The following is a 16,546-nucleotide window of genomic DNA, read 5'->3' as shown; positions in this document are numbered from 1 at the left end:
TACTGCATTTTTTCATTGTGGGGTTGTTTTTATGCATTATACTGTGCAGTGTGTTTTATTACTTTATGTAATGTTGGTAATGTCTTATTGTTTATAAATTATCAATTAAACGAATGCTTTTATGTATGTGATTCAAATGGTACTTTAAAGTCCTTAGGTTTTTTAGAAAGGATTTTTGGTCCTTAAAAGTCATTAACTTTGATCAAAATTAGCAAAAAGACCTTAATTTCACTCATCTCTTTTTTTTTTTTTTTTTTAAATCACTGCCATTTTGAGTGTGAATTAACGTTTTGGAGGAATGTTTTTTGGTAATACATTAACAAATGTATTTGATGGGTTAATTTTTTAATTCTTTACTATTACTTAATATATATACAGTGGATATTTGAGTTTTAGGCACGAGGCAGTGCCTCATTTGAAATTTAAGCATTTCGAAGTTACTCCCTCTCTCTCTTTTATATATATATAGAGATAGAGAGAGAAATACGAGTTTTTTTTTATTATGCAGTGCCAAATATGGTAACTGAACAACATTTTGATCAAGACACAAGATCAGTTTGTGTACAAAGTGTTTTATTCAAAGATTTGAGAATGTTTGGATAATTTTTTTTTTCAAACATACATTGATAAATATCATAAAAACAATGATAATACATTAAACATATTTAAGAAATAATGTTGAAATATAGAATTTTTGTTTTCTTCTGCTCTATTTTAAAATGAGATTACTTTTCATTTCTGTGACTTGAGAATATTTTTATATTAAAAAAATAAAAAAAAGCTTTAAATATAAAGCATAATTCCCAAAAGGCAAAAAAGGCTATTGTAATTATTTTTAAATTAATTTCATTTGTCTTTTATTTTTTCATGATAAAAGTTTTTCACATGTGATAATCAAATGTCTATCTCAATTTTCTCTTGAGAATTCACTTTACACTTTTCTTTGCAAAATCTTTCCCCTCTCCCCCTACCCCCCAAAAAAATCTTCTAGCTTTTTGCTCTTCCAGTGTTGATAGCAATTTTAGATCTAGCATCTTGGAAGGTTTCAAAGAATTTAAAGGCAAGATTTATAGATCTACAATTCCAGAAAAATGTGATGCAATGTAAAATGTCTTCATGGTATGAACACATAATACACTCTGTTCCATTGAAAAATATGATGAATTTCTTATCTTTTGAAGAATTTTTGGAAGAAAGTGAAAACAAAATTATTTGAATTTTCTCCTTTTAATCCCATAAGTCTTTTTCTTAACATGTTTATCTTCCCATTATTTTCTTATCTTTTCACTAGACACAAGTATTGAAGCAATTAATGAAAATTAAAACCAACAATTTATTAAAAGATTGATATTAAATGTCTCAGTGCACCATACATAAAACTCAGTGCCTGCCCTAAATTGTTAAAATTTTTATTTTATTGCATCCGTAGATTTTGTTGATTGGTGGTTCACTAAATTCTAAAATTTCTGCCACATTGGCCCTGCACCAGCCCTGACATTTTATCATTTCATATTTATTTTTAATACTTATATTATTAAAGAAATAAAATTAACAGTTTTTTCTAGACATTCTTCAGTTCTTTAGAGTAACAGAGATCTTTAATTAAATCAGAAAATTCTAAAGTGAAAGGGAAACTCACTGAAGAAGAAATAGATTTTATAAAAGATGGAAAGTTATTCTTCAGAAAGGCATTATTGGAGCATTAACAAATTAGGAGATGAAGCAGAGACTAGTAGAAATATTGAATTAATTTTTTGAAACAAATAAACTTAGAAAAGATGCTAAAGAGAGTGAAGCTGATATAAAGTAACTAAAATATGGACTCTGGAAAATTTTCAAATTAAAAAGATACATAAGTATTTTGTTGTTTTGTTGTAGTTTTTGATGCATGAAATAAATTATAACTGGTGTAAAATGCTCTTAGTGCTTTGTGCATTTTTAATTGATATTTTTTAGAAATAAAAAAAGAATGTAACTATAACCATGTAAATCTTATAATTAAAGGATACTTAATGCATAATTTAATTATTTGTAATTAACTGCTTATCTTTAAAAGTTATCTCTACATATTGAGTTACAGCCTTTCCTTAATCCTTATTGTGGATGTGAGATACAACACAAAAAAATGTAAAAATTAACATAAAACTTTATTCCTTACAACTAATCAGACTTAAAATAATACAAAACAATGTATCACTTCTGGTGCTTCAATGGCTTATTGGAACTTTATATTAACTGGGTTACAACTGTAGAAATTTACACAAAGTTACGAGACTAACTGGTTCAGACATGGAGCAGCTACCTTTCAACAGCAAGTACATGATGAAATAAGGCATAAAAGAAAGGTTCAGTATAAAGCTAACAGTTAAAGTCACTCATCTTCTTTAAAATATAATAGACTGTTATAAGTGTAAAATATTATGTTTCAATAAATTTTACAATTTAATGCTAATTAATGTATGTATGTTTCTTGCATTGTGATAAAATAACAGTACCTAGAGCCATCAAATTTTGAATACCATACGTCTCCACCCGAATATGGGCATCTGGAAGCCCAAATTTGGAATGTGTTTTATTATCTATTTCATATTTTGTAAAGCATTTGTGAGTTTTTGATTAAGAAACTTAGTGATTTCAAAGCGAGCAATTGCAACAGGAGTGCGAAGAACATGATATTTAATAAATAATAAAGGTAACGCACAAAACGTTTAATGTTGTTGTTGTTTACTGCCAGTGGCAGATTCCAAGTTCAAAAGTTATAGGGAGGAAAAAATCTCTCCAATCAGTCCAACCTCAGAAAAGGGTTAAGGTACAGTTTTTTTTTTTTTTTTTTTTTTTTTGTTTGTTTGTTTGTTTGCTTGCTTGCTTCTTACATTTGATTATTTTCATTTGTATGTGTAACACATATCAAACTGGTGAACTTTTCAGTTCTAAACTGTGTACCATAATTTCTTTGATAGAGAGTGTTAAAATTTATATTTAAAGCACACATGATAATGAGGTTTAGATGAAAGATAAAAATTAATTTTTAAAAATTTGTCAATATCTTTCAGTAAAACTGGTGTTTTATTTTAAACTAAGTGGGAGAAAAACTGGAAACTAAATTATGAACCAGAAAATATTTTTAAAGTATGTTTCATGCATGTGTACTTCTAGTGCAGTCATCATATGGACAAAAACTTTTGCTTCCTTTGTCTTCTTTCTGCAGCTGTAACATTATTGCCTAACTATTAGAAACATATTTTAAACAATTTCTAAATATGTAATCTAGTGATATTTTGAATAGTTAGTGAATTTTTAATGTAATTATCAAGGGATCTTTTCCTTGCAAATAAGAAAACTGTATTACTACAATAAAACAGAGTAGAGTTCTGTCAAACTTATTTTCTTCATTGGGTTTCCTGTACATCAATTGATTTGTTAAGCAATTGTAAAATGCTGTTTGTTTCAAAATCATGAATTGCTTTGATATAAAATTCTAAACAAAATCTAAATGTAATGTCCTCTTTATGTGTATAAGAGGATCTTTTTTCTCCAGCCCTCTGCAAACCTGTAGCATGCCATGAATTTCTAAATACATATTTACTTTTGAAAGAGATATAAATTTATCACAATAAAGCAAACTTTTTTATTCATTAGAAAGAACTAGGCAGAATTTTGTACTTAAATTTTTAATAATCGATGTATGAGTTAAAAATCAGAAAATGTTTATGCTGTATTTGAATATTACATGTTATTAGTGGTTTTATTCATTGTGGAAGATATTTAAAAGAATTTAGCTAGCTGTAAAGCAATAAATAATCCACTTAAAATAATCTTTCAGGCCTCAAATTCTGGTATTAACTGGATGTCCTAGCAGCAGACCTCCTCTTGTTGACTTTACATATCATATTACCAAAAAGATAAGTCTGATGGTTTGTGGTCATATAATTAAGGTGAGATTTATTTTGCTTACGAGAATATGTCAGCTGTATTGCATCCACTTTTTGTTTTCAGCCAGTTCATATATACAGACAATTGGTTGTATTTTTAACAAAGGAAATCAGTATATTAAGTAGCTGTGAAAAGTATTCATATGTATTTCTCGCTTCTTGATTTCTTTGCAGAAAAAGGAGGAGAGAGAAATACACAAATATCACATCTTTGGATCACATGTATATTTTTCCATTACCATAATTCAGACTGAATAAAAAAATTAGTGTATAGATTTTCTTCATTTAATAACCTCCACTTTTTGTAGCAATAAAGTTTTTTTATTTTCATGTAGATTCATATGTGGGGCAAAATTACCTGAAACAGAGTTATATATATTTTTAAAAAAATTTAAATGATTTATTTTTGTTCTGGTTATATTATTTTCGTGTATTATTTTGTTGTATATGAACTTTCAGTGCTTTGCATGTGTGTATTATTATCATTAAACCATATTGCTGTTTGATTTGGTGTGGAATGATGCAGATTCTTTTTTCATACTTTGATTTAAACAAAGCATTTTATTTTATCATTTCTATTCATGCTTTTCCCAGAAAATTTATCAGAGCAAGAAAACTACCTTGTTACTGGGAATTTGAAATGTTTGTAATTTTTACTTTTATTGCAATTTTATTAATAAATATGTCTTTACTGAAGTTTTTAGTCCAAAGGGGCTTTGTCCCTGAAGAACTATTGTTTTTGTTTTGCGATTTTGCATTGAAAACTTTAAAAGGCTGTATCACTTTTCAAATCGTTGCCACCAAATACTATCACCCTGTATTATATATGAAGAAATTAAATAAAGAAGAATCTGCATAAATGTATGTATGTTTCTCACATTGTGATAAAACAACGGTACCTAGAGCCATCCAATTTAGAATGACGTAATCCTACTGTGAATATGGCCATCTGAAAGCCCAAAACTGGAATTGGTTTTATTATCGATTTCATATTTTTTAAAACTTTAATGAATTTTTGATTAACAAACTCAGCAAAACTTAACTCTGACGACACTCTGAAACAAATCTTAACATTTCTGAAACCTTCAGATTTTCTTTTTATTATTATTTCCAGTTGTTGTTGTTCCAAAGGCAGTTTATTTTACATCAGTGACGCCTATGTTCAAACATGCAGGAGACTGGAGCATGAAAAAATAGAATTACAAAAAGAAAAAACATTAATTAACCTCATTACAATAACAATAGCTACATTAAAAGTGCAGGGAATTAGTCACTGAATGTCAATTGCATCATATCTCTAGCCCGCCAATATTAATTATATAAGATTTTCTTTCTCCAAAGAGTAGCATTTTAACAATTGATCTCTGTCCATCTTAATTCTGGTTGCACAAAGTGCACAAGAGACCATCATATATACCAATGTTGTGCAGATGTTTAGTAAGACAATCATGTCTGGTCTTAAAATGGAATGCTGCCACTGCAAATGGAATGCTGCCTGGGAGAGTCCAGGATATTACAAATCGAATCCTTCTACTTATTCTTAATTTCTTAGCAGTCATTTTGACCACTTGTTCCAGATAGAAGAAAAGGCTCGCTTTTTGCTAATATTATATAAAATGAATGCTTATAACAAATATATTTTGCTTGTTTAATAAGTAAATAAAGTAAACCGAGTAAATAATGCAACCAAAAGATAATTTAATGTAACAGAGGAAAATAAAGCAGAGTAAATATATTAATCGAAGGATAATTTAATATATAACAAAGGGCTAAAAGAGGGAAAAAAAAACCTCTAGATATTTTTAAACTTCTTATCATTTAATAAATTGCCTTATAAAAATTTTCAATATGAAATAAATATATTAAAAATTACACATATTAGTTCTTATATTGCTTGGTTTTGCAGTGAATACAGATTACTAATTTTTTAATTTTGCTTGTACAGGTTCCAAAAACATATTTTATACGGTACTCACATGTACTCAAAGTTTTGTTGCCTCTGCATGCATTTATTTGGCATTGTTTATGCAGGAAGGGTTGACCTAAGTACCAATTCTCTTTTCGTTAGAAAAGTTTACAGGAAAGATAAGTTAGAGAAAGTTTGTGAATTTTGGATGAAATGTATATCTTTTGAAGCTCCTCAGCCATATTCAAAATAAAATCAAAAATTATATTCAATTGTTTCCTTGTAAATTACCCATGCATTTATCATGGCCAAGTCAAGAACATTAAAAAAAAAAAAAAAATTAACTGTCCAACGGCTGTATGAGGACTTCACTGAGTATTTTCTGGCCATCGGGTCCAAAACATCAACTCCATATTTGGTCAAATTGTAAACATTCACACTTCCGGTGTATTATTTTCATCAGATGCAATTTCCTATGTTGAATGCATGGTACTCAGGAGTAGGACTTCCATTTTTCTTTCCTTCATAAGATGTAAGTGTTATGTTATCATGCTTAGCAATCTTGGTAGAATTGAGCTCATCCCTCATATTTTTAAAAGAATGAGGAACGATTTATTGTACCAATGCAGTTTATCCCTGAATTCCTCATTTCTTTTACTAATTTCACCAGTTCCATCAAACGAAAAGCTGCATGTTCAGTAACTGTTTCTCTAGCTGGTCTTGTTTCATCTTTTTCCAAATAGGGAAATTCGTTAAGTACATATTTTGATTACACATCAGTAGCAAGCCAAAATTTAATGCCAAACTTGTCTGGCTTTTTAGGCATATACTGAATAAATCAGTATTGGGTCTTCATGGCAAATAATTGTTCATCTACTGTTATAGTTTCACTTAGTTTATAACATTTCAAGTACCAGGTTGTTCAATAAGTTCACAGAGTGCCATCTATTCGCAATATTAGACCTAAAACTTCGACTCCATTTTCATATTGTTTTTTCTTAAGAACATGTCAAAAGTTTCATTTCAATCTGTTAATTTATTCATTGTTTAACCGCCCTTTATATCTAACGTGTTGTGCCTTTTTTCAGGTATGGATAAAATTGAGCAACGTGCAGTTATCAAATTCTTTGTAAAGAAAGGTTTAAAGGCAATGGAAATTCATACCGAAATGGTGAATGTGTTGGGTGAATCTGCTCCTTCAAAAACAATGGTTTGCAAGTGGGCTAGTTTATTCAAAAGTAGTCGTACCAGCCTTAAAGACGATCCGCGAGAGGGACGTCCAAAAACTGCATCAACACCGGAAATCGTCGGAAAAATACAAGATATGGTATTGGAAGACCGTCGATTGACTGAAAGAGATTTAACAGAGGCTTTAGGCATTTCATTGGGCACAGTGAGCAATATTTTGAGTGTTAATTTGGGTTAAAAAAAACTGTGCAAAATGGGTGCCGCATTCTCTAACGATGGAGCAAAAACACATTCGGATGCGTCTTTGCCAGCAACATTTGGAACGTTTTAAGAAGAATAAAAGCGACTTTATCCGTTGATTTATCACAATAGATGAGACTTGGGTGTACCATCATGATCATGAATCAAAACAGGAGGCTAAGGAGTGGCGTGAACCCGGCTCTTCGGCGCCGAAGCGAGATCGTGTGCAAAAATCAGCCAAGAAGGTGTTAGCATCAGTTTTTTGGGATGGGAAAGGAATTTTGTTTATAGATTACCTTCAAACTGGCAAAACAATTAATTTGGATTATTATTGTAACCTTTTGAATCAATTAGACGAAAAAATTCGTGAAAGAAGACCCGGATTACAGAATTACAGAAGAAGAAAATCATTTTCTACCAAGATAACGCACCTGCGCACACAGCTCAAAAAGCCATTGCTAAAATAACTGAATTGAAGTACGAATTGTTGCAACATCCAGCCTATTCGCCAGATTTAGCTCCCTCCGATTTCTGGCTCTTCCCACACCTCAAACAATATATCCGTGGAAAACGATTTTCTTCAAACGAAGAGGTAATAGCTGCCTTGGGGGGATATTTTGCAGAGCTGCTGAAAAACCACTACAGTCAAGAGATCCATAAATTAGAAGACCATTGGAATAAGTATATTGAAACCGAGGGAAACTACGTTGAAAAATAAAGTCATTTTTACAAATAAAAATTGGTTTCTTCATTTCCGTTCTGCGAACTTATTGAACAACCTGGTAGTTTTCTATGGAAGCATTCAATATAACCAAAACAAGGGCAAATGGATGAGTTTGCAGTGTTGGGGATCTTGATCTAAAGTTTTACTTAAGTTTTTTTTTTTGAGTTATTGACTGCATTTTTCTGCTTCGTGAAAAGATTCTTTATCAGACGAATCGGATTCACTTGTTTCAGTAGGAACAATCTAGTTCTCCCCGGATAAACTGGATGTAGTTTTAGAATGAAATTCTTCATCAGGTTCAGTTTCTGAAGCAGAATTATCATCAGAAAGACTTTCAAAATCCCTTCCTCGTTAGGTATTTTCTATCAACTTTCCTACGTGACATGATAAACAGGTCAGAACAACAAAACTATGCAAATAAAGTACATTTGTGTCTACTGAAAAATAAACTCTCTAAGACAAGTCAAATGTGCAGACATGTGGCACTTAAAAATTCCAAACAGGTGTGTTTTTATTCCCTCCTTCTCACTTCTGTGAAATGTGCAATCTTCCTTATGAAAAATACACCTGTTTATCTATCAGCAAACCGGAAATAGCTAAAAATGTCATAAAAGTATTAGAAATGTATAATTTTCTGGATACGGTTACAATGACCGATAGCCGTAATTCTAGGTATAAACAATAATACTGTCTAAAATAATCATTTAAAATGAACAGAAAAATATCAAAGTTATAAATAAAGAATTAAAAAAGTTATGTCCAATTCGTTTTCGTAATTCTAGTGTTAACATAAATTTTTTTTTCCTCAAAGCATTATTTACTGTTCTTCTCACTGATGGAAATGGTACCCCACTATTATTTGATTGCACAATTTCAGTTCCAGTTTTAGCTAGTTTATAGGCCTATTCATTGACAGTTATTCCAACGTGAGCTGGGATCCAGTGATAAGACAACAGTCATCCATTTTAAGACTATGGGGAGGGAAAGAGTTCTGCAAGATTCTATATTTTTTTTTTTATTCCACGACATTATGTGCAGAAATCACTTGAATGGTTGAAAAGGAGTCTAAGAAAATGACAATATTTTTGAGTTGGATTGTTGTAACAATAATTTGTTCAGTTGCAACTCTAAATGCCTCCAGTTCTCCATTGAATCATTTCTGAAAATAAAAATGTGAAAAGCTTTATTAATAATATACATGCCTATCATACATGAACAGTCGGCAGTAACTGACCACATTTTGTGGCCAAATTTAGTCATTCTATTTATGTGTACATCAAGAACTATTTTTTCTTAAGCTGTTTTCAGTTATTTATTTTAAGGAAATAAAATTCTATGTGTATTTGTGAATGTTTTTGTTTCTGTAATTCAATGCTTTAAAATTTTATTTATAAACATGTGTAATTTATATGTTTTTCTTTCAGGATAAAATAAGCCAAAAAGTAAGGGATGCTTATAATAGACAAGCTTATCAATTTCTGCATAAACGGAAAATCAAAGCATTTTACACTTTGGTTGAAGATGAATCTTTTTCAAGGGGAGCTCGTTCCCTTATGCAGGTTATAAAAAATTCATTATTAACTCTGATTTTATTCTGCCATTCCTTATTACAGGTATTAGGTGAATTTTAATGCAAAATAATTAGCAATTGACAATATTTGTCCTAATTTTAAAAAAAAAATTTCTAATTATCATTAATTAAAATTATTTAAATGCAAATACCTGAAAAAATTACTCTGTGCGGTTTAAAAAAAAAGTAATTTAGCATAAAAAACTGGCACAAATAAAGGTGAAAGTATTGCTGATTACTCTTTAGTTAAAACTAGTCTAGCACTGGGAAAGTGTTGTTATGATAAATGTAGCAGAAGTTCATTTAAAATGTTTAGTGAAAGTATAATTTTATAGATTAAAAGAAATAGATTATTGTAGTTTTTTTATTACTAATTATCTTATTGATTTTCTAGGCTACTGGTGTAGGTAAAATGAGACCAAATGTTGTATTCATGGGCTACAAATCAAATTGGCAAGAGTGTGATATTGAAGAAGTTCAGCAATATTTCAATATAATTCAGTAAGTAACTAGTATTTTTCTTTAAATTACTTTGTGAGTATTTGACTGCATTAATTGCATATTTTCAAAATGATTTATGAATGAAAGGCATGTCTTCCTTGGTTGTTTTAAAGTCTTGAAAATATGTTGAATCATCAAAATTGCACATGGAAAATAAAATAATATCCTGTTTGTACTTTTGCATTTACACCATATATGTCAAAATACGAAAAAGCTTAAGTAACAGAACATGTAAATACGTTTTTGAACTCAAACAGTACATTCTAAATGAGAAAAGAAAATAATACAAAAAAAAACTTAATTATGTAATTGAAATCTTATATATTGCAGCAGCTTTTATGACATTTTGAATTGCACAAAAGTCCCTTGCTTTTACAACTGCATTTAGTTGTGGAACACTTCCTTTTGCAGTGACAGCATGTATAGCCTTGCCCACCACTTCTTGAAATAGCTACAATTGCCTCTCTCAGTGATATTTCTTGAGAAGAAATCTTATCTATGGAAAGTAACTTTTCTTTACAAATTATGAACTGATGACGGGTATAAGCTGCTTGAAGGTGCCATTTTTATTTGCTAGTTTATAAAAGTCGGAGTCTTCTATTCCAACAACTGGCAACACATCTTGGCCATCTGTACGACCATGGTCGACTTCAGGAACTTGTATTCGTACGGTATATTCTTAGAATATCACCAATTTGGGCAGGAGTGGTTTTTTTTTTTTTTTTTTTTTTTTTTTAAGCATGTTTGTTGTTTGCAGTAGAAGATTCTCTTTTGCGGCTGGTCTTTTCATAGAAATAAACTTGTGTTGTTCAGTCAGGGCTTGATATGAAGATGTGGTAGGCTGCTGGTCCTCTTCAATTTTTTCTTTGGAATGTGGTTTTTTGTATGGTCACTGCTCAGATTTTCTCCAAAAGTATTAACAGTTTCTTCAAGCTGTTCTTCGGTTTCAAAAGTATTAACAATTTCTTCGAGTTGCTCTTTGGTTTCAAAATTTACGATTTGTTCGCCAGGCAAAAAAGATGCTATGCCTCTTCTTGTTTAATGCCAAACGTGGCTTTATAAGGACTTTGGCATTTGGCACATTGGCTTCTGTTGTCCTCGACTTCTCTTCCACCTCCACCACAGTATATCTGGGATTGTCAATATACACCGGTAATGGTCCGAATGTACAAGAATATAATGAAATATTCAGTCTTTCACCGACATATTTGGTATATGTTGACATTCACCGTTGAATGTCGACATTCTCCAATTTTGGTCTTTCATAGTAACATATATATATATATATATCAAGAAGTAATAACTAAATCAAAAAAGGTAGTAAGCTAAGCTAACAGGTAAAAATATATATTACTATTTATTATTTAATTCATTCTTTTTCCAAAAATTTGGGCTCTTTTCTTTTTGAATTATCTCCCAGATTTAGGCTTGTTGCTTTATAAAATTTTCCCTCAATTTGAAAACTATTTATTTATGCAAAAACTAACTTGAAAGATTCTTATTTGTTTTACTTTTTAGGTAAATGACTTGATTTTGTTGCCTTAAATTTAATTTAAAAATTTAATTACTGTTTTTTAGCAACAGTTATTTAGTAGTTTTGCATTTTTCCTGAGTTAAACATTTATTAGGTGAATATAAATTAGCTCGTTTTTTCTTTGGTTTCTAATTTTGCATATTTTAACTGCATAATATTATACAGTATGATTTTTTTAGAGTCAAGTCAAAGCAATTTTTCACACATTTGTGTACACTTACTGCATTTTTCGACAATAGATAATACAGCAAAACGTACACTATACATGCACTAGAAGGCAAGACATAGTAGAATTTCAGCATTTGCATTAAGGCTTATATATAAGAGACAAATCTTTTATTGAAATTCTGAATGACAAATTAGATAAGATTTTACGGCAATGCAGATGTGATTAGTTATTTATGTGATATGGTTTAGATTCCAGGGAGGAGATATAGCCAAAGTTAGTAATTTTAAGTTTCAGAATTTATATATATGTATATTATTTTTTTGTTTATAAACAAGTATGATGAATTGTGATTACCTTAGAATGAAACAATAGTTGATTTTTTTTTTTTTTTTTTTTTCTTTTAATATTTTATTTTAACCCTGGTATTACAATTTTGTTGCCGAATAGTAGTAAATTAGAATTTTAGAATTCAGTTTTTCTTTAAAATATGTTTTCATTGTACACATTCTGATGCAAACATTCTACATGCTTGTTACTTATTATTCGTTAGCTCTCTGGAAAAGAGTCAAGATTTAAGTCTGCAGAAACTAATCTTAAATTGCATTTTACAAGTTAATAGTTTTTAATTTTCAGAAATCAATAATTAGTTCTTCATAATTCTGTATGATGTTTTAAGGATTGCTGAGAAGTCAATAATTAATTCTTTGTAATTCTGTATGCTTTTGAAAAATTATGATGCTTTATCAACTTTATTCAGTGCACTTTCAAAAGTTCAGGATCACTTGCTAATTAATTTATTTAATGATTTAAAAGAATGCCCTTTTATTTGGGGGGGGTGATATTTCTTAAAAATGATAATTCTTTCCATTTCTATTCCTTATTTTTTCAAGAATGTTTTATGGAATATAGATTGTTGTGAAATCAGAAATAACTTTTTTGCAATACTAAACACTCAGTTATATTTTTCTTTCTTGGGGTTAATAGTCTTTTAATCCATATTTTCTAAAATAACATTTCTCTTTGTCACTGCTATCTCACTCACACATAAAAAAAAAAAATGTTTAATATATAAGGAGTGATCTAACTCCTTCAGAACAATACTGATATATTACTTTTCACAATTTATACCTCTGAGTAAAAGTTTCATGTGTACAGTATAATAAAGTATGGCAGTTATTTCTATTATGAAACAGGAATGCTTTTTAAGTATCATCTTGAAGCATCTATGAAAAGCCTTTATTCTTCTGGATAGTGCTGGTACCCCAAAAACTCAAATTATGAGTCTGCATCATCAGAAAATAAATTTTATAAAACTTACTCTTGTAAGAGCTTCTTTTTAAGGAGTCTTAAGAACAGCCTTCAATCTGCAGAGTAATATAAACTATTCCAGAACTCAAAATGATAAGTTTGTTTCATAAGAAAAATAAATGTTTTAATAGCACCATGCCTGTCATAAAAGGTGCAATTTTAAGAAATTCCATTGATTTAAACTTGGTCAGTATTTCAGCAGAATTTTTAATTTGGGGCTAAATTGATATAGTGAACATGGTCATCGCAGCAATAGTGACTGGTTGTAATATATATAAACTGAGATCACTAAATGCCATACCGAAGGGCACAGAGAAGATATGGGCACAGAGAAGATTGACTGGTTGTAATATATATAAACTGAGATCACTAAATGCCATACCGAAGGGCACAGAGAAGATATGGGTGTTTGTAAGCATATAGGATATGTTTAGGAAAGGGGCATTCAAAATACACAGATAGTTGAAATCCTCTCTAGAATTTGGTACTGTTAAAAAGGGGAAGAAGACTCTCAGACCACTTCCCGGAGTGTTCTTCAGAATTCCATTTGGGGTAGAAGCTTATGCCTAGATGGTTGCACAGCTGCCAGCCTTGGTTTAACCTTTAGATGATTAACTGAGAAACTCCATATGCCTTTTGAAACAGAACTGTCTTCTATTATACAAATATGGGGTCTAGTGGGGGGAATTCTCATTTTTTAATAAAAATCAGCATCACAAAATGCATAAAAGCCACCAAAAAATTTCTTTAACAAAATTATTGTACATCAAGGTCATGCCATAATTTATGAATAATCATATTAGACATCAAAAATTAAATAAAATTTATTTTAAAAAAAACTTGATGTTCTTATTTGCAGTGAATCATTTGACAAGCACTTGTCTTTAGGAATTCTCCGTCTCCAAGAAGGCTTAGATTATTCTGAATTCAATGATATTGAGGAAATAGCAGAAATCCCTGTATCAAATGGAAAGAAAGCAAGACGTCCCTCATTTTTAAAACCTGAACCAAGTGATGGGCTTCCTAGAAATCTATCTAGTGCCCAGTTATCACAAGGTATGACATTATATAATAATACATGTATTTTTCTGGGGACTTTGTGGAGGGCAAAAAAAATTTATCTTGTTTTTATGTTGCTTTAATTATTTTTATGAAACTAAGGAAGCATTCTCATGACGGTTTAAACATCACAACTGTCATAAGGCATGAAAGTGAACTTTATTCACACCTTCAAATAGCCATACCCAGTGTCAGAAGAGGTTAATTTCCATGTGTTTGAATGTATCTTTAAATCTACTGCTTTCTTGTTTTGCTATGATTGATTGCTTTATATCCATCTTGATAGAAAGCTATAAAAATTTAGAGCATTTAAGCAAAATCCTTACAGCAGTTTTCCCTGCTGTCATATGGTCCAGTTGCCTAGCAATAAAGTTTTGCTTATGACAGTTTTGATTAGTAAGCCATTATGTGAATGCTTGTGAATATGCAGTTTTTTCATTCATTATTATTTAAGTTCATATCCAGAAGTGAAAGATCCATTTAATGATCTAGCATCTTAATAGCCACAGATTTTTTTTTTATTAATAGTATTAAGGATATTTAATAATTTAAATTTGCCTTGTGTGCTGCATTTCATATGCGTAAATCATTTTTCAGTAATCTGAGAAATTTATTTACAGTGAATGATACCAAGGAATATTCATAAGCCAGTTAAAGTATTAAAATTGAAAACTAAATGCATGTTTATATACACAAGCTTTATCTTGGGAGGGGGCTGAAGAGCAGCATACTCAGAATCAGTATGTGATATATCTTATTAAAATATTTCAAGTTCTAATGGCATTTTTTTATAAATTCATTAAAATCATAATAATTCAGATCTGAATTACATCAAACTTGTATCATTTGCTTCCAACATTTAATACGTACATTTTAGATATATTGTGACATCTGCCTAAGCTATGAAATAACAAAAGGAATATTTTTATAACTCTTTTATTTTGTATGAAATATTATATATAACTGATACTATTAAAAATAATGTCAAAATAGAAGCTCAGTGCCATTTTAAAATGATTATTATTTTATTATTAGAATTTTTTAAAAATGTATGTGATATTCTTTTCTTCGCCTAAGCTCGCTAACTTAACCTTACTAAGTAACTTTATAATGCCTTTTTTTTAATAAAGTGTGTTATAATTAGTAGATTGGTTCATATTTATATTTTATGTGGAAGAAGCTATAGAAGCTACATGCAGTAATTGTTTTCTCAGTGCCTAAACTACCAGATTTAGAAAATGAAGTCTTAATTTGCCAAATATAAAAAAAATTCTGTCATGTATGGATCCGAAGTCCCTCTCTTCCCCAGGAGAAATGAAAATTTATAAATACAATTTTTAATAAATTTGATGTAACTGCTTTGAATTTCCATTCAAATATTATCATATTTCTCTTAGTGGATTAACATGTTACTTTTTGATAGAAAATATAAAATAATTAAATATTTCTTTTAAATGTATTAAGGTATTATTATTTTTATTGTTCAGCTGGTAGTTCACGTGAATCTTCCCCACCATCAACTCCAGCTACTGAAAGAAAGAATCCAGGAGAAGAAAATAATCAAGGTGTAAGCAGCACCCAGGTTGTACGAGGTCTGTCTAAAGCGATTCCAAAAGATGTCCTCACTTCTGTGAATCAGTTCCAAAGGAAACAGAAAAAAGGAACAATTGATGTCTGGTGGCTGTATGATGATGGAGGTATGTTTTAAATTGCTAAGAAAATAACCCCGCCTTTTTTTGCTTATTTTAATAGTTAAATATTATAATTTCTTTAATTACTTTAAGGCCTGACAATGCTGATACCTTATCTTCTAACAACACATTCTCAGTGGAGTAGTTGCAAACTGAGAGTTTTCTCCTTAGCCAATAAGAAAGATGAACTTGCCAGGGAGCAGCGCAAGTTAGTATTTAGTAATTTTACTTCATATTTTTGCATTCATTAATTATAACATATTGTTAGGGCAAGGGGATATTTTATCAAATTTAAGTTATTCAAAACATTTTGTAATTTCTCACCTTTGGTCACATGGGCACTTTGTTCATGTGGCAAGATTTTCATACAATAGATCAAAAGCTAATTCAGGAATTGATAATTCCAAAATCAAGATAATGTAGATTCCTTCCCCAGGAAATAAGTTGTAGGTATGTAGACTTAACACTTTTTTAATTTATCATGATTGCCATTCAAGAGTCCCTTACATTCAATGACCTTATACAAAGAATCAAATTTTATGAGAAGCCATCTAGTCAGATTTTCTGGTTTTGTGATGTCATTAACAAAGTTATTATATGTAAAAGGAATGCAGGCACAGAGAGTGTCGGTGTTGTTTTGCTGCAAAAAATAAACAGTCAAGAAGATGTCATGGCCTACTGGAGCAATTGTCTCTCTAAACAGGAGAGGAATTACTCTGTCACC

The 16,546-nt window shown here is 30.2% G+C and overlaps 1 protein-coding gene across 1 annotated transcript in view; it reads left to right on the top strand.

The window, feature by feature from the left end:
- The window catches only part of LOC118193367 (solute carrier family 12 member 2-like), a 261,660-nt gene that overhangs the window by 231,730 nt on the left and 13,384 nt on the right, over positions 1-16,546 (top strand). Inside the window, exons 15-20 of the mRNA XM_085810691.1 lie at positions 3,824-3,935; positions 9,415-9,549; positions 9,955-10,061; positions 13,932-14,128; positions 15,619-15,828; positions 15,916-16,030. Of these exons, the coding sequence (XP_085666817.1) occupies positions 3,824-3,935; positions 9,415-9,549; positions 9,955-10,061; positions 13,932-14,128; positions 15,619-15,828; positions 15,916-16,030 (876 nt within the window). The remainder of the gene's footprint in view (positions 1-3,823; positions 3,936-9,414; positions 9,550-9,954; positions 10,062-13,931; positions 14,129-15,618; positions 15,829-15,915; positions 16,031-16,546) is intronic.

This window comes from Stegodyphus dumicola, chromosome 2, assembly GCF_044657685.1.
Source record: "Stegodyphus dumicola isolate Sdum_Otavi_A_Nest chromosome 2, ASM4465768v1".
NCBI classification, from domain to species: Eukaryota; Metazoa; Arthropoda; class Arachnida; order Araneae; family Eresidae; genus Stegodyphus; species Stegodyphus dumicola.
The sequence above is the reverse complement of the archived record's forward strand: the minus strand, read 5'-3'. Positions and strand labels throughout refer to the sequence as shown.